This window comes from Solanum pennellii, chromosome 1 (genome assembly GCF_001406875.1).
Source record: "Solanum pennellii chromosome 1, SPENNV200".
Taxonomy (NCBI): domain Eukaryota; kingdom Viridiplantae; phylum Streptophyta; class Magnoliopsida; order Solanales; family Solanaceae; genus Solanum; species Solanum pennellii.
The window spans coordinates 64,504,096-64,528,388 of record NC_028637.1 but is presented as its reverse complement, the minus strand read 5'-3'; the positions used below and the strand labels follow the sequence as shown (position 1 = coordinate 64,528,388).

The following is a 24,293-nucleotide window of genomic DNA, read 5'->3' as shown; positions in this document are numbered from 1 at the left end:
GTTTCTGGATTGACATTGAATTCGACTGCTATGTAAGGAGTTACAAAAGAAAGAGTAGCCCCTGGATCTAACAATGCATAAACATCAAGGTCAAAGACACGTAATGTACCACTGACGACATCAGGAGAACATTCCTGATCCTGGCGAGCCTGAAGAGCATAAAACCTGTTCTGGCGCTGACCGCCACCTGTACCAGATGAGTTACCCTACTAAGTTGGGCGACTTGCTGTTGTTGTTGAAGTTGTAGATTGAGCTCTACCATTGCCACCTCTTTGACCTTGTCTAGAAGGACAATTCCTCAGCCTGTGACCAGACTGACCGCACCCAAAACATCCATATTTTGTTGCAAGACACTCGCCCGGATGTTTCTTACCATACTTAGGGAAAGTGGGGGTAAGTGTTGGTGCTTGAAACACTTCCCTGAGATTTAGAGCCTGGTGCTTTACCCTTCTGGTCATACCTGTTCTTGGAGGATGGAACACTAGCTGATGAAGAGGCTGGAGCCGAAAATTTCTCTTGACCCGACGAGCAATTTCCATTACCCGATTTCTGCTGAGAATAGTCATAGTTTCGATTCCTAGCCTTCTTGATTTCCTTAGCATGTTCCCTAAACTTATTACCCTCAACCTGATGAGCATGAGTCATAAAACTAGAGATGTTCATATCTCCAAGTGACATCGCATTTCTGCACTCATTTTTCACCAAATCTTACACTCCATACAAAAGCTTATTCATCTGAGCCTTGGGGTCAGCAAACATGTGAAGAGCATACCTGGAGAGTTAGTTAAACTTGAGTCCATACTCTTGGACAGTCATGTTACCCTGCCTTAAGTTCATGAATTCTTGGGCTTTTACTTCTCTCAACTCTATTGGGAAAAACCTATTGAGAAACGTCTCACTAAAGCAGTCCCAAGTGATAGGAGCCACATTTGCACCCCTATTCTCCTTCTACTGAGTGTACCAGATATGAGCAACATCCTTCAACTGGTATGATGCTAACTCAACCCGGTCATTCCCAGTGACTTGCATTACCTCAAAGATCTTGTTGATCCATCCAAGAAATTCTCAGGATCTTCATTGGCTTGCGATCCTAAAAAGTTTGGAGGATTCATCCTAACAAAGTCACGGACCCTTGATGCCACTGATCCACCATTTTTATTCACATTAGCATGAACCCAATTGTTCTGGTAAATCATACTCTGAGCAAACATCTGTATGACATTTTTGAACTCAGCATTAGAGACTTCCTGATTAGGGACTGGAGGAGTTGCATTTGCATTCCTGGTGTTCACATTCCTAGCATTAACTCTACGAGGAGGTATGATCTGAAATGTCGAATGTCAAGTTAGAATGGAATAAGATCATACCTCATGCTCGATAAGAATACAAAGAAACCAAACTTTTTCCTAAAACACTTCATAGCCTCCCTCTCATTAGATTTGGTGCACTTCACACCTATGAAAAAGACTCTACTTAGTGCGGCTTTTAAGACATCCTAGGACACTTAAACCTAATGCTCTGATACAAAGTTTTGTCATGCCCCGAGCTACCCCCGAGACGCGGACATGAAACCTAGGACCACAAGTGATCCCGAGTTAACCTTGCTGGCATGATCATGAGCATACTAAATATAATAAATTTATGTGGAACCTAAATCATAACTTATAATTAAAAGATGGGGAATATCCATATGCTAAAACTAATATATATATGAAAACTGATGAGTTTAATACAATGAAAATATTACCTCAATACTAAGCTGAATCTAACTATGTCTGAAGGAAGCCTCTAAACTGGACTAGAAATAATGGGACAAGCCCCAGCTAAATCTAGCAAAATTTAAAACAAAATGACTAAAGAAGTAAATGAAACTTATGACTGTTGTCCTCGGAAAATGAGGACTCACCACTGAATCTGCTTAACTGGAGATCAGAAAATCGATCTATGTGTGATCCGGATGCTCAGAACCTCAACCTACATCATGAGAAGATGTAGTGCACGTATGCGTCAGTACTTAAAAGGTACTGAGCATATAGGATAGAGTAAAGCTAAAATAAAACATAATTGAACAAGCATAAAACAAGGATAATAATCATACATGATAAACTGAACTCTGAGATAAGTGATTGAAATGACCATTTTATAACATGCTGAAACTGAATACTGAATATACTGATAAATGCTAAATGCAGAGAGTCTGACTGAACTTTGAGAGAAACTAATAACATATAATATAACCACATGAGATAAATGTGGAGTCCGATGTATACGCCCCATCGAGAGGACCCAAAATACCCTGCCAAATGTATAAAGGCATGCTGACGTGATCACTAAACTGATTGCCCACAGAGGGAATTTACAACCTACTTGGCTAGTAGTCTTGGGACTATTTGGGTACGCTGAACCCTAGTCCAACTTGCTATTATGCTACTCCCATGGATTCTGAATTTACTGATTTTGTCTGAGTTTCAGTTAATACTGGATAGCTCGAAATTGAACATAAAAACTTAGAATGCTATAATTAATCTTGTAATTATGCATTTATAACTGAGGCATGTATATCTGAAGTGTCTGAAATATCAGACCTAGCATGTGTAATTCATGAACTAAAGAAATACAAAGCTAGGGTTCTGAAATTTATGCGATAATATGAGTAATAACATGATAATCTTATTTGGAACATATATTTAATAAATTTATGAAGTTTTGGTAAAGTTCTAGAAACCCTATGTCTAATAATGAAATGGGAATTAAGAATGTGACTGAAAACTAGGGACCAATGGGTGAAAGGAACCCACTAGTGAAATCTCACATACGTGTTGATGAAATCCACGGATAAATACTTAGGTTTCGGGGCTGGAACTGCTAAAACTTGTTGCATTCTTGAACTGGGGTTCTTGATCTTTTTCTCCTCTCTTGCTTCTAATTTTCTAAGTATTGATTTAATTATTTGACTTAGATATGTTTTAGTTATGTTTTCTAGGCTTAAAATGACTAAAATCTGATGATTTAGGGTCAAAACTATGTATGTTAAGGTTTAAACGAAGTGGAAAAGGTCAAAAAGACCCCTGGGAAAGTTGCTATCGGACCAAACAACGGACAGGACTGACGGTCCCTCGTTTGACCGACGCCCCGTCGTTGGGTCCATCGACTGGGCCTGTTCGACAGACTTTTACTAAAATGGGCATAATATTTTACTTGGAGATCTGATTTTAGGAAGGTCGGTGGCTATGAAAGATAATTCAATTATCCATATGTGGGTCGTGGGACACCTAATTCATTTTGTGCTAAGAGTTATGACAATTTGAAGTTCATCCAACTGCATTTCCCCTTGACTGTCTGCAAATTTTTCACCTATAGTCAGACCTACGAACCTTAGGTTAACCTACAGACCGTTATATTCATCCATAGCTCTTGCCAGAGAGTGGGTGAATGGGGGTCTCGATCGACAATCACGGACTACGGACCGTTGGTCCGTCCGTCGATCAATTCTTACTCAATTTTTTCTCGGCTGAGTTTTTGGGAGTTTCTGATCCTATCGACGGTTATGCAGTACGGACCGTCGTCTTTCCTACGGACCGTCGATGCCACCGTTGGTTACACCTACAGATTTTTCTGAAAAAAAAAACTAATTTTTGGTATATTTTAGCTATGGGGTGTTACAGTCTTAAATATGAAAATACTGAATTTCTAAAAATACTATCATGCAAAATCTGAGGATGCAATAATCATATACTAATAATGTGACATTCGAAAATTGAAACATGTATATCTATTTTAACTGACCTAGTATGTGTAACTCATGAACTATGAGAATCTAAACAACTGGGGTTCTATGTTGAAAGCAAAAAACTAAACAATGCATCAACAAAAACATGATAATGAAACTAGGAATACTCTAACAGATAAGTCACCACCAATATCTAAGCTATTAGCAACTCTTGGTTTAAGAAAGTTATTGAATAATGAATTTGAATTTATTCTAGGGACCTGGTGGATGAAAGGAATCCACCAGTGAAATCTCACATACCTTGTGACGAATTTTACGAATAAATATTTCAATTTTGGGGGCTTGACTTAGTAAAACATGATGCTTTCTTTGTAGGGTTTGGGCCGCCTCTTTTCTCCTCTTATTCTCTAAGTTTAAAGAATTTTGGAGAATAACTGTTCTGACTAAGTTGTCTGGCTTAAAATGGGAAAAACGATGTAGATTAGGAGTTAAACGATGTATTTAGGCATCCATCACATAGGAAAAGACCAAAATTACACCTTTTACATCTGAGGAAGACCAACCATGGACCCTATGAGGTCCGTTAAATTGGTCATGGATCATCAAGTAGGTCGTTGTGTGTTGTCCATTTGTCATTGGTCTTGGGTTTCCCAAAAACGAGCCCTACCAACGCCTATTTGAAGGTCCATGGACAGCAAAGTTCATCATGATTCTACAGTTCGGCTAGGATCTGATGGATCATGTCCATAGATGCCACCACAGCCCATCGTCAAGACCATAGCACATGAAGGGCTCCGTGGTCTTATTCCTAAGGCTGCTTGGTCTAATGTCTGGTGAGTTCTTCTTTGCATCCATGAAACTCCCCACGACTTGTATAGTGGTCGACCACCTATGTCGGGTCTTGTGGTTCACCATTTTTGGGTAGGTATGAACCATAAGTAGGTTGTCGAACTGTAGTTCCTTTTGTAGTTCTTGAACCCTATCATGATTTACATATATTTCTATTGTTGTGGTTTCATAAGTTCTGAGGTGTTAAAATATCTCCCCTTTAGGAACGTTCGTATTAAACTGAAGCATGTATAACTGCATAACTGAAATATATGACCTAGCATGCATAATTCAAGAACTAAAGAAATACAAAGCTAGAGTTCTAAAATTCATGTGATAATCTGAGTAATAAGATGATAACCTGATTTGGAACATATAACTATGAAGTTCTGCTGTAATTCTAGGAACCCTAGGTTTAATCATTATAAGAGAATAAATAACTAAGTGAAAACTAGGGACCCAATGGGTGAAAGGAACCCACTAGTGAAATCCCACATACCTAGTCATGAAATTTACGGAGAAACACTCAGATTTCAGGGCTGAATTTTATGGAAACTTGCTTTGTTTTTGAACTAGGGTTCTTGAGCTTTTTTCTAATTTCTTGATTCTAATTTTCTAGCTTTTTATTTATGATTTTGAATTAGGTAATCTCTTGTTATGTTTCTAGGCTTAAAGTGACTAAAATCTGAGAATTTAGGGTTAAAATGTCGTATCTTAAGATTCAAACGAAGTGGAAAAAGACCAAAAGACCCCTGAGTTGTTTTCATTTAGACCAAACGACGGCCTAGATAGACGGTCCGTCGTTTGATCGACTGTCCGTCGTTGGGTCCATTGGTTTGTCCTATTCGACATGACTTTACTAAAACAGACTTAACTTTTTACTTGAAGGTCTGATTTTAACAAGGTCGGTGTCTATGGAAAGCTAATTCAATTATCTATCTGTGGATAGATCATGAAACACCTAATTCATTTTGTGATAAGAGTTATGACCATTTGGAGTTGACCCAATTGCATCTCCCCCTTAACTGTCTGCTAGTTCCCACCTACGGTCAGACTTACGGACCGTACTGGTCACACATGGCTCTTGTAATAGAATGGGTGAATACGGTTTTGATCGATGGTTACGGACTACGGACCGTAGGTCCGTCCTTCGATCATGAATTAACCAAATTTTTCTTGGCTGAGATTTTGGGGGTTTCTGACCCCATTGAGATATGTGCAGGACTGACCGTGGGTAAGTCTACGATCCATCGATGGCCACCATCTTTTGCACCTGTAGATTTTCTGAAAAACTATTTTTTTGTCTGTTTTTGATACGGGCTGTTACAGTCTAGAGATGAACTATTACCCAAAGCTAGAATAAAATCGGAAGGAAAGAGATAAGGATGATTATCCTTAATGGCTCTTTAAGTCTAGAGATGAACTATTACCCAAAGCTAGAATAAAATGGGAACGAAAGAGATAAGGATGCTTATCCTTAATGGCACTTTCTGCTTCAAAAGTAGCTCCGTGAACAAAGTGACTCCGCCATAAACATGACTTTCTCGACTTTGTTGTTTCTCAACCTACGAACCTTATGGTAAAGAATCTCAACTTTTACTTCTTAATAAGTGATATTTTCCTTCACGACCACACTCTCATGGTACTATGAATGTTGGATAACCTACACACTTCTTCAACAAGGAAATATGAAAGACTGGATAAACCAGTGCTAGTTCTACTTGCAACTCTAACTCATAAGCCACCTTACAAACCCTTTTCAATATTCTTTCAGGACCTACGTATCAAGGACTTATCTTCCCAGTATTGCCAAATCTCATCATCCCTTTTATAGGAGACACTTTCAAGAAAACTCAATCATTAATCTTAAACTCGAAGTTCCTTCTCCTTAGAAATACGTAGGACTTTTGATTACTCTGAGCGATCTTAGGTCTAACTTTGATGAGTTTAACATTCTCCATAGCCTCATAAACCGAATATGGCTCAACCAATGTACTTCACCTACTTAAAACCACCAAACTAGAGATCTACATCTACTCTAATACAATGCCTCATAAGGAGCCATTTGAATACTTAATGGTAACTATTATTGTACGCGAACTCTATAAGAGGTAGGTGATCATATCAACTACACATTAAATCGATCATGCAACCTCTCAGCATGTCTTCTATTGTAAAAATAGTATGTTGTTCCTAATTTTCTGTTTGTTGATGAAATATTGTACATAGATTCAGCTGAGGACCATGAACTTTCTAAAATTATTTCTAGAAATGAGAGGTAAACTAAGGACCTCTTTCTTAGAAGATAGACAAAGGAACCCCAGGTAAGCCGAATATCTCATTTCAGTAGAGTTTAGCGTAATCCACTAATGAATATGTTGTGTAGAGAGCCGGAAAATGGAAGGACTTAGTAACAATTTCTTTTATCACCCATATTGAGTCATGTTTCTTGCAAGTACAAGGTAGATCTTTAATGAAGTCCATGTTCTCATACCTCTTTGTTTATGATGTTCTCCCTTATCCTTTTAACAATTACGACACTTAACCACTAAATCTGCTATATCCCTCTCCATGATGTTCCACCAATAGACTTCTCATAGATCACAATACATATTAGTGGCACCTGAATGAATAGAATACAGACAAAATATGTTTTTTTAAGGATCTGCTGCCTCAACTCACTAACCGTAGGAACACATATGCGATCCCGGTAATGAAGTACTCCTTTTTCTTTTGGGAGAAAACATCAACTTTCTTTTGATGAATTGCACATTTAAAGTGATGTAATATTGTATCAGTGCCTTGTTTCATCTTAAGCTCCGCTACCAATTCAGATTTGGATTTATTCTGAACTATCACACCACAATCTGATATGTTCACAAGGAAAACTCCTACAGGAGCAAGACTTAAAATATTTTGATAATTTCCTCTTTTATTCCATAATATGGGATACACTACCCATATATAGTCTTCTATGAGCATATATTACTATATTGACCTTACTTGGGTGATAAAACACATTCATCTCTAGTTATCTCCTCTAGCGATGATTCAACTCTTTATAAGTGAACACATACTGGAGGCTCTTATGATATATGAACACATCAACGTAAACACCATAAAAGTAATGTCTCCAAGCCTTTAGGGAAAATACTATTGTTGCAGGATCGAGTTCATAAGTCAGTTAGTTCTTCTCATTGACCTTAAAATAACTAGAAACATAAGCTAGAACCTTACCTTGCTGCATGAAAACACAACATAGGACAATTGTGGATATATCTTAATAGATAAAATAACTTTTAGAACCATCTTGTAGATAATTCTTGTGTTGTAGGCAACCTAATATGTAGTTTTGAGAAGCTTTTATCACACTCATCTAACAACTAAAACCTAATATGTTTTCACTCAACTATTTCAATAGAGAATCTATGGATGAAAATGCTTCAACAAATATTCTATATTAACTAGCAAAGCCTTCAAAACATCTAATATCTGTTAGACTGGTGTGTCTGTGTCATTGCTTCATTGCCTCTAGTTTCTGAAAATCCACTCGAATTACTATGCTAGATATGATATGACCAAGGAAAGAAACTGATTGTAACCAAAACTCACATTTTCTAATCTTAGCAAATAACTAGAGATCTTTGAGAGTTTGAAGAACAACTCCTAGATCATTCGCATGCACCTCCTCATTCATAGATCAAATGAGGATATAATTAATGAAGACAATATTGAGCAAGTACAAATACTTCTTGAAAACCCTATTAATTAAGTCCATGAAAGTTTCTAGAAAAGCTTTTATTCCAAAACAACATAACAATTTCATTGTGACCACACGAATCGTGAAGGCTACTTTGATGATGCTAGTATCATTGACTCTGAGCTAATTATAATTGTATGTGAGGTCTATCTTTGAAAAATGACAAGCATCCTGAAGTTGGTCAAACAAGTCGTCAATCCTAGACATAGAGTACTTATTCATGATGTGGACTTTATTCATGAGATGATAGTCCATGAACATTCATATAGAAGTATCATTATTTTTTCACGAATAACACTTGTGTACCACATATAGAGATATAAGATCAAATTAATCCCGTATTCAAAAGTAATTTCAGTTGTTCTTTCTATAGCTTCAACTCATTCGTAGCGATTATGTAAGGAGGAGTTGAAATCGGTTGGGTATCTTAAAGGAGAGCTATTTTGATGTCAATTTTCCTTTTGGGAGGAACTCCAGGAAGATCTTCTCGAAATACCTCTGGAAACTCATTTACTACAAGGACTAACTCATGAGTTGGGGCTTCAAAGCATAAATCTTTAACCGGAAAGAGATTCTATACATATCCTTTGGAGATAATTCTTCTAGCCTTAAGGTAAGAGATAAATTTATCCATAGGCATTGAGTTACTATGCTTCCATTCTAAGACAGGCTTGTTTGGGAAATGATACAAGTTCTATGATAGACCGAGGAAAAATATAAATATAGCCAATTAATGCCTAGAATGATATAGAAATCTACTATTTCTTACTCTACAATGTCTATTTATATGACTTTTCGAGAGATTGTGACATGGAAATTTTTGCATACCAGTGTAGCTATAACTAGGTCACTAACTGGAGCAGAAACTTAGAAGGGTACTGAAAGAGTTTCATGACTAACTCAGAAGTTTACTATTATATAGGGAGTCACAGAAGAAAGAGTAGCCCCTGAATCTTACAATGCACAAATATCTAAATTAAAGAATCACAACATAACAGTTACCATAGAAGGAGACTCTTCCTAATCTTTGCGAGTCTGGAGAACATACAACATGCTCTCGCACTGACCGACACTTGTACAACATAAAGCACCCCATAGAGTTGGGCGATGTGGTTGTGCTGCTAGAGCTAGAGACTAGCCCCTATTATCGTTACCCTCTTATTCCTGTTTAGATGAAGGGAAATCTTTCAGCCTATGATTAAATTGAACACACCTAAAACATCCTTCCTTTCCCATAAGACACTCTCCTGAATGATTGTTACCACACTTTACACAAGTAGGGTAGGTCATGTTACCTCAATTACTCCCTTCAGACTTAGATCCTGATGCCCTGCCTTTTTGATCTTGTCGAAACCTAGGGGATGGAGAAGTATTAGATTTAGAGGATGGAGCTGAATATATATGTTGAAACTGTGAGCGATCTTCACCACCTTATTTTTGCTTAAATTACTCATAGTTCTCTGTTCAAGCTTTCTTGTTGTCCTTAGTTATTGCCCTAAGCTTATCTCCTTCAACTTGATGAGCATGGTTCATGACCTTAATTATAGTCATATTCTCTAACAACATAGTATCTTTGCACTATGTCATCACCAAGTTCAAACACTCAAACTAGAAACTTAGTCATTTGTGACCTAAAGTCGGCAACCATATGTAGAGAATACCTAGAGAGCTAGGTAAAATTATATACTTACTCTTGGACTGCAAGGGTACCTTGCCTTAAATTCATAAACTCTGAGCCTTAGCCTCTCTCACTCATTAAGGAAGAATCTGTCCAGAAAAGCTTTAGTAAAGCACTCCCAAGTCACAGGGGCTACATTCTCACACCTGTTTCCCTACCACTCTGTGAACTATATATGAGCCACATCCTTAAGTTAGTAGGACGTAAACTCAATCCCATCGTTACTAGTCACTTTCATGTCTCTAAATATTTTCTTAACCTCATCAATGAAGTTCTACAGACTTACCAACTTGTGACCTTAGAAACTCATGACAATTCATCCTAACAAAATCTCGGAGCCTAGCTGCCACAACCCAACATTAGTATTAGTAGGAATTGGAACTTGTTAATTCTTGTGGTTCGCTAGAGTCTGAGCTAAAAACTTGGTAGCATTTTGAAACTATGCATTCAAACCTCATGGTCTGGAACTTGGGGAACTGCCTTAGCAGTGCAGGCATTGGAACTCCCTTCTTAAGATCTATGATGAGATATTATATGAAATACACAATGACAAATTAGAATGGGGAAATTTGATGATACCTCACACACGATAAGCGTATCAAAGAGAATGATTTTTAAAAAACACTTTTTAGCCTATCTCTCTCATTAAATGTGGTGCAATTAAAACCCATGAAACAAACTCTACTTAGTGCGGTTTTCAGACAACTTAGAACTCTTAAACCTAATCCCTTAATACCATTTTTTTAAATCATCGAGGCTACCCTCTTGGTAGATCACAAGACCTAGGATCATTAGTGATCCCAAGCTAACATTGAGCTAGAATATCATAAGCAAAGTTAAATATATCAATGAAAAGATAAACTTGCAGAATCTTAATCGTAATAACTAATAGTGAGGAATACCTAAAGTGCACCTTAATATATAACTACTGAATAAGAGTTTAGTGATACTGAACAATCACTAAAATGTTTACTCTCAAACTATGTCTGGAAAAGTCTCAAACTAACTAAACTCGATGGGACATTTTCCAAATAACCCAAGAAAAATTGAAACTGAAATGAAAGATTTAAACGGAAAACATGTCTTTTGTCCTCGAAGAATGAGAACTCACCACTAATGCTATTGAGTACAGATAGGGAACTAATCTACACGTTATGTGAATGTATAAAACCTGAATCTACATAATGAAAATATGTAGCATTGAGTATGTCTCAGTACTTTGATGGAACTGATCATGGAGGACAGGATAAAGGCTGAACAAAACATATAACTTAACTAAACATATTGAGCAATAATATAATCTAAACATCGCTGAAATACTAAAATATATGTTGAAATGAACTAAACTCAATGCAATGATCAAATACATAGCATGTTCAGACTAAATACTGAAATATACATCAAAACCTGGTCAAATGCACTAGATTCTGAGTGTGGAAGCTACTACTAATCGGCATAAAAACGTGTGAGTTAAATGCAGAGGCCAATCTATATTTCCCCACCGAGACGATTAAATATACCTTGCCAGGGGTATAAAGGTAGGATTGGCGTGATCACTAAATATGATTCCCTCATAGGGGACTTAGAATCCTATGAGAGCATATAGTTCCAGGAATATATGGGAATGCTGAAATCTAGTCAAACTAGGTCTTAAGACTACTCCCAACAAAATATGTATATGACACATTATGACTGAAATGTTGAATATCTCAAAATATTTTCATAAAAAATCTGATAATATAAAAATTATATACTGATAATGTGAAATTCATAAAGTTGAGTATGTATATATGCTTTATGTCAAATTCATGAAGTAAGAGAATCTAGAAATAGCGATTCTGAGTTTCATGCAAAGAGCTAAGCAACGATTTCACAAAAAACATGATAATTTTATTAGGGAATACTCTAACAACTAAATAACAACCAATATATATGGGTTTAGTAACCCTAGGTCTAAGCAAGATATATGAATCAAAAATTTTACAAAATTCTAGTGAGTGGATGAAATGAATCCATTGGTAAAATCCTACATACTTGTTGATGAATTTCACAAATTAATCTTTGGATTTTAGGTATGGAACTTAACAAATACTATTGCGTCCTTGAAAGGGTTTGGGTCGCCTCTTTTATCCTCTTTTACTCTACGATTGATGAATTTTTGAGAAAATTTGTTCTGGGTAAATTTTGACCAAGTTACTAAGCTTAAACAAAGTAAACCAACGTAATTTATTGTTCAAATGAAATAGTTTAGGTGTCCAATGTAAGGGGAAAAAATAACAACACTTAAAATTAATAGAAGGCCAATCACAAACCGTATTACGGTCCATTAAAGGGACCACAACTCGTCAAATTGGTCATGGTCTTCTAGAAAGTGGTACTGGTCATGGGTGGACAAAAAATGAGCCCTACCACGGCCAATGTGAAGGACCATGGACCGTGAAGGTCCCCGTGGTTATTTACTTGGGTTGGTGACTGATAACTCTGGTCAACGGATGCCACCACATCCCGTCATCAAGACCACAACCCAAAGGGCTCCATGTTTAAATGTGTCAGCGTAGTGAGTCTCTCCTCACCTCGTTTCATTGTCCTTTGTCTATAATGGGTACCGTGGTGCACAATTTCTAGGTGGGTGTGAACCACGGGTAAGTCGACCGACCATGGTTTTTGTTACGATCTGTGAACCCTGTCGCGATTCACCTACTTTTCTTGTGTTCTAGTCTTATAAGTTCTTAGGTGTTACAAATTTAAGCTTCCATATTGTTGAATCTGTTCACTCACACGCCAATCATAATTTTATTTTGCAAATTTATCCGTAAGTATTGAGCAATTTAATTTCTTGATGAGTTCTTGATATGTGTTCTTGAAGTTTCTTTATTGATTATGATTTCATGTAAAGATTCTACTTGCTTCAACTTCAAACAACATATCTCTTCGAATATAAAGAGCTACATGTTACATAACCTTTATAATTAAAGTTATATGAATCTAGTTCCGAACGCCACCAATTTCGCATCAATCCAATCATTGAATAAAAGGTTATGGCCATTTTCCTAACCTAATACAATTATTATATGAATTAGCTGGCGGAAAACATTGAAAGGGTCATTTTTGTCTTTTTTCCCTGTAAGAAAACCCTAAACGAATTGTCATCCCTCAACCCTAGGTGAGGCGGACAAGTACCTTATGAACATATGCTTTACAAGTAATCTATGTGAGAAAGTAAACTGCTCTAAAGATTACTGATAAAGTTTCATATACAACACATTTTGACTAGCTGAACTACTATATGTGACAAGTTAAACTATGAATACAAATGAAAACTTTACAATGTCTACAAAGCCTCAACTTGAATCCATGATGGTACCACTATAAAAATACGCAAAGTAAAGACTCGGCAAATCCCCAAATCAACCTGGAGCTCACAAACATCCACTGCGTATAATGTGCTTCTATTGGGAAAATGTACTAGTTGAGTAATTGTACCTTCAGCATGAAATGCAGCGTCCCCAATAAGGGACGTCAGTACGAAAGAATGTACTGAATATGTAAGGCATAATACAAACATATGTAACATGAGAGCTCAAGTGAAATCAAATACCAATAGATAAGAATTAGAGACTCTTTGCATTGTACTTGTGGAATCGCGCATGTTACAGTCTTTTCTTTAGTTTTCTGTACTTTATAATCTTTATACAACATATGGCACAACTGAAAAGCTAATCAGCGGTAGAAGAGGATGACCCATGCTAGGAATTTTAACCCCTGGGATGCTGTCCTAATAATTCTACAAATTGGGATCGGCCCATGCTAGGCTTTCGCCCCTGAGCTGCCACCCTTCCATACAAAACGGGATCAGCCCATTCTAGGCTTTCACCCTTAAGCTGCCACCCTACCATACCAATCGGGATAGGCCCAAGCTAGGCTTTTGACCCTGAGCTGACAGCCATAATCATACTGATTACTTCACTTAGATTATTTCATCATGGAGATTGTTGCTTATCAGTTCATAACTCTTTCGGGATTGTTCTTTAGATAATCATGACTCTTCTGAGATTGTACTTAGGAGCTTATATGACTTGGTAAGCATTTTTACATCACAAATTGAAGCACATCTAGTGAAGACAATTTAACATTCATCCAAGAGATCTGAACTCTATATGATACTAATACAATATGTTTATGCATGTGGAACCAAGGGGGAAATAGGGCAGATTCAACTGAAGGACATATACATATTCCAAGTAAGTACAAATAAACGTACAATTGAGTAAGTGGTGATCATTTGAGGTAACATTATTGTGTAACAGAATGAGAGTAATAACAGGAAAGGGAACTTATAAACGTGTGACAGGATGACATATCTATAAACGATTGAGGGAAGTTGGCAAGATATGGGCAGATAGTATATCCATCCTATAAACATATGTACCATGTGTAATCTAGTATCACTTTGACTTATATAATGGAAATATGTGATAGGGGTACTTTGACATTGAAAAAAATTTAAACATTGCATGCTAACACATGGTAGAGTAAACACGCACATTTAATAACAAATTCATATTAGAGTACGCACTTCAATCCTTTAGGGAGTAGGAACTGCAACTATGGATCAGTCACTACCAACGGCACTTAGAAATATTTTTTGTAATGCATGTTTTGGATTCATGCTAAAGAAATAGGAAATCAAATAGCCTTACATACCTTGCTATACAATTCAAAACGTATGACTTAAGCTCCTTCTCTTCAGATCACTAATATACAATATAATAAGGTGTAAGACTATTATTACTAGCTAATCAATCAATTTGAGACACTTGATCACACCTGAATAATAATAAAGCAGTAAACTGCAATCTATCTAGCCAGTGTTTTCTTCCCTTCCCTATCCTTTTAATCGTGTCTATATACTGTACAACCTTTGTATCATGTCCTCCCCAAAACACCCTGCAATTTTTAAGTCCTTTAATGTCTCCATAACTTACCTACACATGAAATCATATCCCTTATCATAACATACATCAAACAATCATTGAATATAATAATGTAATACAAGCAATATGAATCATGGTTTCTGATCACCACCACTTGAACAGCTAACATACCTTTAAAGTGCTCAAACAAGCTCATAGCTTAATTTAAAGAGGACTCCCCACCATAACTGCCCCAACATGCACTAATCTCCAGAACATCCTCCCCAAAATTCACCATGTAAAAGTAGCAATTTTCAACTCAGTAACACATACCAAGTGTCCTATTTAACTCAAGCACAAGAGGGAGAAAGTTGTAGTAACTTACCTTGCTAGACAAAACTACAACCTGCTAAGACTTGAATTCATCAAGGTAAAGGTTGTCCTTCTTAACTTGTCTTAAATTATACCTTCCAATAGACTAAAATCCCTATTATTCAAGAACACTAATGGTATTTAATGGTTGTTTTATGAATCTAAGAGAGAGAAGTGAGAAAGCTCTAGAAATCAGATTTTTTTGTCAAAGTAAAAAATGGCTGGAAAAAACTGATATCAATCTCTTTTAAAGGGACCTGCTTTGGCCAACTTTCTACCTCATTTTGAGCCAATATTTTTCAAGTAGGTGACCCACATACTTGGACTTTTCATTTGGACTTTTTGGACTTTAGAACATTGGCCCTTTTGCCACCTTTCATGTACATCATTTGCAGCCAACAAGTGACTATAATTTTGCCACCTAGTTTTTCATTAAAATTATTTCTTGTGGGCTTGGGAAGATTGGGCCTTGGATGTCAATTTTACCCTTATTCCTCTATTAAACTTGGGCTAAATTAATTCAAATCGGTGTAGTGTACTTGACCCAATAACACAGTCAAACGAGTCTTAGTAGGTGATCCACCTGCTTTGTCTATCAATAAGTCAAAGTAGGTGATGCACCTACTTGTCACCTACTAGCTTATTGAAGTCAAGCAAGTACCTCAATGTTTTATTTCATTTCTAGACCTTAATAACTTTAACATAACTTAGAACTTATAAACACTACGTCACTTTATACATTAGACTCAAATACCACCTTATAATCTCAAGTTTAAATACTTCCATCGAAATCAATTTAATTGGCTCGCATCAAAATCTATGGATAGTTCACTTTAAACCTATTCTATTTCCATTAGTTGCCTATGAATTCGAATCCATAACGATACCACAAGGCAGTTAATAAGCATTATATAAATAAGACTAGTACACGTAGAAGACGGGGTGTTACAATCTCCCCCTCTTATCATCATTCATCCTCGAATGATAGGTGAACCTGGTAGTTCAGTTAATATTTGAATTTCATATAGAGATTTGCGAAAATCCCCATTATAAATAGGAAGGACAATCTAAAATTAATAGACTAACCTAAAATATGTATAGAAAAATCTAGCATGACGTCTCAAAGATATGATTCATGAAATAGTACTATGAAAATTAAACCCCTTCTTTACCATGTAATTCACTAAAGATATACAAGTAGGACTCATACAAATAAGGACTGTAATATACCTAAATACAAGACACGCAAATGACACAGTGAATGAACAAACTCTAGTAGGATTCTTGATCATATAAGGGGACCACATGATCTCAGATTCTTATGTTGATGTTTAGAATGAGGAGGGTTACTTAGTATCTCTCTACCATGTTCTATTCCGAAGTATCTTATGTTATATTCTATTCCTTCCTTAATAATTATGGTTACACATTATGAGCTTAGCTTCCGCCCTTAACAATAAAGAATCACTATACTATCTCCCAATTTTTTTTGTATGTTAACGGACAGATAAAATCATAGGCTATCGGGGCAATAGTTTCCTTTCTCTTTTATTTCATGACGCTTTTCATAGGTGAGTCTTTAAGAACACATAGTTGTTAATATAAATCTAAGTTTTATACCGCTCCTGCCAATAGGTATTATGCTAAGTTATTTGTCTATGGTTGATTAAATTTACATATATACCCAACCTTTTCAGGTTAAAATCTTCACTACATAATGATACAAGAAAATATATTCCCAAATTGTTTAAAAATCAAATCAATAAGCATAGAACAGGGCATAGTATACGGATGAATAAGTCACATAAGGCATGACACATAGGCGGACTAGCCCAAAAGGGAGAGTGCAAGGTATACGGGCGTTAAGCTATAGAAATACATGGTGTACGCGTGTATATGAGTTATGGCGTAGCATGTGAGCGAACGAACAATAGGTAATGCAGGAATGGACTAGATGATCACATGATGCATGAGTACAAAAGCTAAGACATATAGTAGATATGACATGTAGACATATTAGAAAATGAACTACGAAACACAAATCACATTGAGCAAGTGCATTGTATTGCATGGATAGGTGGACTAACATGTCAATGAGCACAAATATGAAATATGATTAACTGAGCACATAACACATGGCCTAGAAAGGCTATAAGGCCTGAAATGTTTAAGAAAGTAGGCTACTTTGTATGCAAAATATATAGAAATGGTCATATGATTAATTAGCATGCATTACCCGTACAATATGGACAAGTGGCATGCGGGAAGTAACCAGTGCATTAATTAACATGTAAGGAAAAATTCCTATGAAAACATCAATAAACAAGGGTGCTCTGAAGCGGTAACTCTTACATGTAAGCATTCCATGACGTTAGGTAACCTTTGAGAAGGCAATCCACAAAGGGAAAATGACATACAAATAGATAAGTAATAGAACATGCAGCATGTATAATTATATAACAAATCACATTTGGAAACTACGATATATATTATAGAACCACTCTACCGTTCTAAGCTAAAAACACTGTCTTAAGTGTTCAAGTTACAGGTTGGATAGTTTTGCTCATATTCCTAACTCGCCTCAAAACACATACAATTGATATCCTATCTACTCTCTCCAATCTCCTAAGAATTCTTATTAATGTTCTGCTAATGGGACTGGGCTTCCGTCTAGGTCAATATAAATAGTATAGTCAAGATAGAAAAAGAAAATCCTTAAAAAAAAATAGTTCATCTTTCAGAGTAGGAGGCCGAGGTCAATTTTGCCTTCATGACTAGCTTGTGTTATATCACACTCAATGCCTGATGACCTTTGAAGGTCGAAAAAGAAAATAAATAGTGAAGCTTGAACGCACCATGAAATATGAACTCTAATAATATGTAAATGTCAGGTACCTATAAAGTTATATTATGATTCATAACGTCTTAGAGTTAGCCGATTTGGGCTTAACTAGATAGGTCTGGCCATACTAAAAGATTTCTTCCCTTTTTTCATAATAAGTGAGGGTGCTCAGACTCTTTTCCCATGCAAGATAGCAAATAAGAACAACTTGCAATATGCATATGATTATTTTTTTCATTTCCCTTAACTTGATAAGGACTGATGAGTTACTGTAGGCATATATAAAATAAAAACCGGTAATATCTCTATTCAATGTGATGGAATTCTATACATATGTATAATGTTTTACTTATGTTTGTACTAATGATGTGGATGAACTAGGTCCATATTTTATATAGGTAACATTAAATTCACCTCATTTTTTCTTGTTGTTATCAAGCCTAAATATCAAAACTTGAATCGATACTAAATTGATTTCACTGTGTGACAAACGTTCACAAAATTGTTCCTAGTGCGCCATTATAACTTGTTAGCATTGAAGAGTTGATAACATTTTCTTACTGCATACACTTTAGCAATTACTCTCTCATAACCTTCTATCTCACTCCTCAACAGTATCCTCATATCACACTTACTCCAATATTTAGGCAATTTGACATATTTTATTCTTTCTAATGCGAAGTTGTCTGTACTATTCGGCTTGTGTAATTACAGCTTCATTCTCACAAGCTTCCTATCTAACAAGTAACTTTTTATCAAAACTAGCAGCTTCATGGAGTAGATTCCATTATGTTCAACAACCTAATCATAACTTAGTTCTAACCAATTAACTTTCTTTTCTTTATCCTTAGCTTTTAAGCACATACTAGTTCTTTTTAGCCAACACATAGATCATAAAAGGAACCACCACACATATATCATTTGCAGCAATTGACACTCTTATCCTTAAGTTTTATAATCATGAAAAGAATACAAATGTTATAAGTGCTTATTCAAAGTTGTTGGCCCATACCATATAAATGCCAAACATTAAAATACTCGGGAGGACATACGGTGAGAATAAGCTTTGTCAGCCAATTAGGGGTATCTGTAGTAAAACTATTGCACTATTACATTCACCTATAAGATTTTGCCACTGGCTTCTTTGAACTAAAACAACCTAGTTTGACTACATCAATTTCGAGAACTTGTGCAACGCTAAAATTTTATGTCTATCAAAGACTAAGAGCAAGTGTCCTCTCTAGGAATAAATCCCATAAGCATGGAGATAATATAGAACTCAAGAGCTGGTTACATCCTCCTAAGAAGATGTACTCGGATATGCTACAACAAATATATGTAACTAGGTGACAAATCATTTTTGAACCAGCATGATGCAAATGGTACAAATGCAACTTTAAATGCAAATAACATAAAAGCCAACATACCTTGTGGAGTGAGATGGACGAAAAAAATGATCTCAATCTATTCAAACTTTTGGTAACTTGAGGTACTTTCTGTATGTTACATGCTGACACTTGAACTATCGTTGACCTTAACCATATTTAATATCAATAGCATTATCCAGTACAACTGGAAATTAGCTTCCTTACTTTGCTCTATTGCACGAATAGGATTATGAAGGAAGGCAACATCTCCTAAATGTCCAAGAAGCCCCCTGGTTATAAATGTGGCGGCAACACATTCATAACTAAGGCTCTACTGGACACGACTTTGTACACCCCCTAGGACGAACTACTATGATACCACTTTTGTCAGCCCCTAACTCTAGGTGAGGCGGACAAGTACCTTATGAACACATGTTTTACAAGTAATCTATGATGAGAAAGTAAACTACTATGCAGAATACTGATAAAGCTTCATATACAACACATTTTGACTAGCTGAACCGCTATATGTGACAAGTTAAACTATGAATACCGATGATAATTTTACAATGTCTTCAAAGCCTTTACTGGAATCCATGATGGTACCACTATGAAACTACGCATAGTAAAGACTCGTCAAAGCCCCGAATCAACCTGGAGTTCACCAACATCCGCTGAGTATAATGTGCTTGTATTGGGAAAATCTATTAGTTGAGTAATTGTACCTGCAACATGAAATGCAGTGTCCCCAATAAGGGACGTCAGTACGAAAGAATGTACTTAATATGTAAGGCGTAATACAACCATATGTAACATGAGAGCTCAAGTGAAACCACGTACCAATAGATAAGGATCAGAGACAAAGTTTGCTTTGCACTTGTAGAATCGTGCATGTTACATTCTTTTATATACTTTTCTGTACTTTCTAATCTTTATACAACATATGATACAAATGAGCAGGTGATCGGCGGTAGAAGAGGATGACCCATACTAGGCATTTTAACCCCTGGGATGTTGTCCTTATAATTCTACAAATTGGAACCGGCACATTCTACGCTTTCGCCCCTGAGCTGCCACCCTACCATACCAATCGGGATCCGCCCATGCTAGGGTTTCGCCCCTGAGCTGCCATACATAGTCATACTGATTACTTCACTTGTATTGTTTTATCCTTGATATTGTTGTTTATCAATTCATAACTATTTTGGGATTGTTCTTTAGATAATCATAACTATTTTGAGATTGTTCTTTTTAAAGTTCAAAACTTGTTTGTGATTATTGTTTTGGTGGTCATAATTCTTATTTAGATTTGGAACTACGAACCAGTAGTAGAAGACACATGAATATGGATTTACGATATTAACAATGATATGGGAAGAAAATGTGACTTGAACGTAGTACTTAGGAGCTTATATGACTCGGTATACATTTTGACATCACAAAATGAAGTACATATAGAGAAAACAATTTACCATTCAACCAAGAGATTTGAACTCAATATGATACAAATACAAGATGTTCATGCATGTGGAACCAAGGGAAAATAGGGCAGATTCAACTTAATGACAAATACATATTCCATGTAGGTACATATAAACGTACAATTGAGCAAGTAGTGATCATGTGAGGTAACATTATTGTCTAACACAATGAGAGTAATAACAATAAAGGGAACATATGAACGTGTGACAAGATGACATATCTATAAACAATTGAAGCAAGTTGGCAAGATATGGGCAGATCGTATATCCATCCTATAAACATATGTACCATGTGTAATCTAGGATCACTTTGACTTATATGATGGAAATACATGCAAGGGGTAAGTTGACAATGAAACAAGTTTAAACCTTGCATCCTAACACTTGGTAGGGTAAGCACACACATTTAGTAACAAACTCATATTAGAGTACGCACTTCAATGCTCTAGGGAGTAAGAACTGCAACTATGGATTAGTCACTACCAAGGGCACTTATAACGCATACTTTTTTGTAATGCATGTTTTGGATTCATGCTAAAGAAATAGGAAATCAAATAGCCTTATAGACCTTGCTATACAATTCAAAACGTATGACTTAAGCTCCTTCTCTTCAGATCACTAATCTACAGTAAAATAAGTTGTTTGACTAGTATTAGTGGCTTATCAATCAATTTGAGCCACTTGATCACAACTAAATTTTAACAAAGTAGTAAGATGCAATATATCTAGCCAGTTTTTTCTTTCCTTCCATATCCCTTTAATTGCGTCTACATACTGTACAACCTTCATATCAGGTCCTCCCCAAAACTTCCTACAATATTTAAGTTCTTAACATCTCCATAACTTCCCCGCACATCCAGTCATATCCCTTATCACAACATAGATAATACAATATTTGAACATAATAATGTAATAGAAGAAATATGAATCATGGTTTCTGATCACTGGCACTTGAAGAGCTCACATTACTTTTTAATGTGCTCAAACAAGCTCATAGCTTAATTTAAACAGGACTCCCCACCATAGCTATCCCAACATGCACTAAACACCATAACATCCTCCCCGAAATTCACCATGGAAAAGTAACAATTTCCAACTCAGTAACACATACCAATTGTCCTAATTATCTCATGCACAAGAGGGAGAAAGTTGCAGTACCTTACCTTGCTGGACAAAATTACAACCTTCTAAGACTTAAATTCTTCAAGGCAAAGGTTGTCCTCCTTAACTTGTCTTAAATTATACCTTCCAATAGCTTGAAATGCCTATTATTCAGGACCCCTAATGGTATTTAATGTTTGCTGTATGAATCTAAGAGAGAGAACAGAGAAAGCTCTAGAAATCATATTTTTTTGTCAAAGTAAAAATGGCTGGAAAAAGGTGATATCAATCTCTTTTAAAGGGACCTGCTTTGGCCAACTTTCTCCCTCCTTTTTGGGCCATAATTTGTCAATCAAGTGACCCGCCTACTTGGACTTTTCATTTGTACTTTTTGGACATAAGAACATTGGCCCTTTTGCCACCTTTCATGTACTTCATTTGCATCCAACAAGTGTCTATAATTTGGGTCACACATTTAAGTAGGTGATGCACCTAGTTTTCCATTAAAATTATTTCTTGTGGGCTTGGGAAGAATGGACCTTTGCTTTCCATTTTCCCCTTATTCTTCTATTCAACTTGGGCTAAATTAATGCAAATAGGTGTAGTGCACTTGGACAAATAAAATAGTCAAACGAGTCTTCATAGGTGATGCACCTACTTGGTCTGTTCAATAAGTCAAAGTAGGTGATGCACTTACTTGTCACCTACTAGCTTTGTGAAGTCAAGCAAGCACCTCAATATTTTATTCCATTTCTAGACCTGAATAACTTTAACATAACTTAGAACTTATATACACTACGTCACTTTATACTTTAGACTCAATACCACCTTATGATCTCATGTTTAAATACTTCCATCGACATCAACATAATTGGCTCGCATCAAAATCTATGGACAGTTCACTTTAAACCTATTCTATTGCCACTAGTTTCCTATGAAACTAAATCCATAACAATACCACAAGGCAATTAATAGGTATTATATAAATAAGACTAGTACACGTAGAATACGGGATGTTACACGAATTTCTTGACTAATAAAAGGCTAAAAAAAATCAAATTTGTATGCTTTAATACATCATTCTCTTTTCTATGGGAGAAACACTAAGGAAAAATGAAAGTAGAAGACTACATTGAATATTCTTTTTATCTTTACAAGATTTTTCTTCAAGATAAGTCTTGTTCCAAGAATTCATTCTTTTCAACTCAAACTCCTCCATACAATTGATAAATCACTAATGAAAATCATAATTCATGGCCGTAGATATTTCAAGAAACTAATTTAATAATTTCAAGAAAGGTTTTGTTGATTGATTACGTTCAAACTAGGGTTGCAAGGCTTTTAAGAAAGTTCTTCTTCAAGATTCTTCTAAAAGCTTGTTATTCCAGGTATTTAAGGCTACCATAGTGTTGGTCTTCCTCACACCCTACATATCCGTTGAAGCGGTAAAAGAGAAATCTTGGATTCTACCCCTAGATTTGTGTATTTCATGGGTTAAGTTAATTTTAGTTCTTGAATTCACAGTTCTTTTAAAATTCTATTCCCAATTATTGAGTTTTATATTATTATTGAGATCCTTGATTTTATTTGTTCATGTCTATAATTCAACATAAACCTTATTTTGATTTATAAATCTTGAGAAGTTTTTCAAAGCCAACATTTGAGAGTTAATATGAATTTCAAGAAAGACTTTTTAAAACTTGATTAATATGAGAATTGAGTATGACATCAATGTTTAAGCAATATGGTATCTAGCATGCCATCAATGTTTAAGAAGTATGGTATCTAGTTATGTCATAAATGATTAAGTAATATGGTATCTAGTATGCCATGAATGTTTAAGCAGTATGATATCTAGATATACCATCAATGTTTATGTAGTATGACTTCCCGAGTCATCAATGAATATATCACAATATGATTTTAATGTACTTTGAGATATTAATTTTAAGTATGAATAGAGTAACAGTATAAGGGAACTAAGTATTCCCAGGAAAAAATGTTTTTACATTTAAGACGAGAAGAAACACTGATTTCGAAAAGAGTTCAATGAGAAGTTTTTAGTACTGTCTCTTTTAAGAGAAAACCTTTTGAGTAATAATCTTAAACCACAGAAAGGGTTATGTTTTTTAACATATGAAGAAGTTATATTTTCAAAGTACTATTGAGCACCGATATACGGATAGTTTAGACAACTCACAGCCCCCATAAACCATGTAGC

At 35.8% G+C, this 24,293-nt stretch overlaps 1 protein-coding gene across 1 annotated transcript; it reads right to left on the bottom strand.

Annotated features, from left to right (window-relative positions):
- Positions 1-209: 209 nt before the first annotated feature.
- LOC107022104 lies at positions 210-4,497 on the bottom strand. The gene is made up of 4 exons (XM_015222812.1): positions 4,447-4,497; positions 1,033-1,325; positions 481-685; positions 210-314 (listed from the first exon to the last, which is right to left on the bottom strand). The coding sequence occupies exons 1-4, from the start codon at positions 4,495-4,497 to the stop codon at positions 210-212; spliced, it is 654 nt and encodes a 217-aa protein (XP_015078298.1).
- Positions 4,498-24,293: the final 19,796 nt, after the last annotated feature.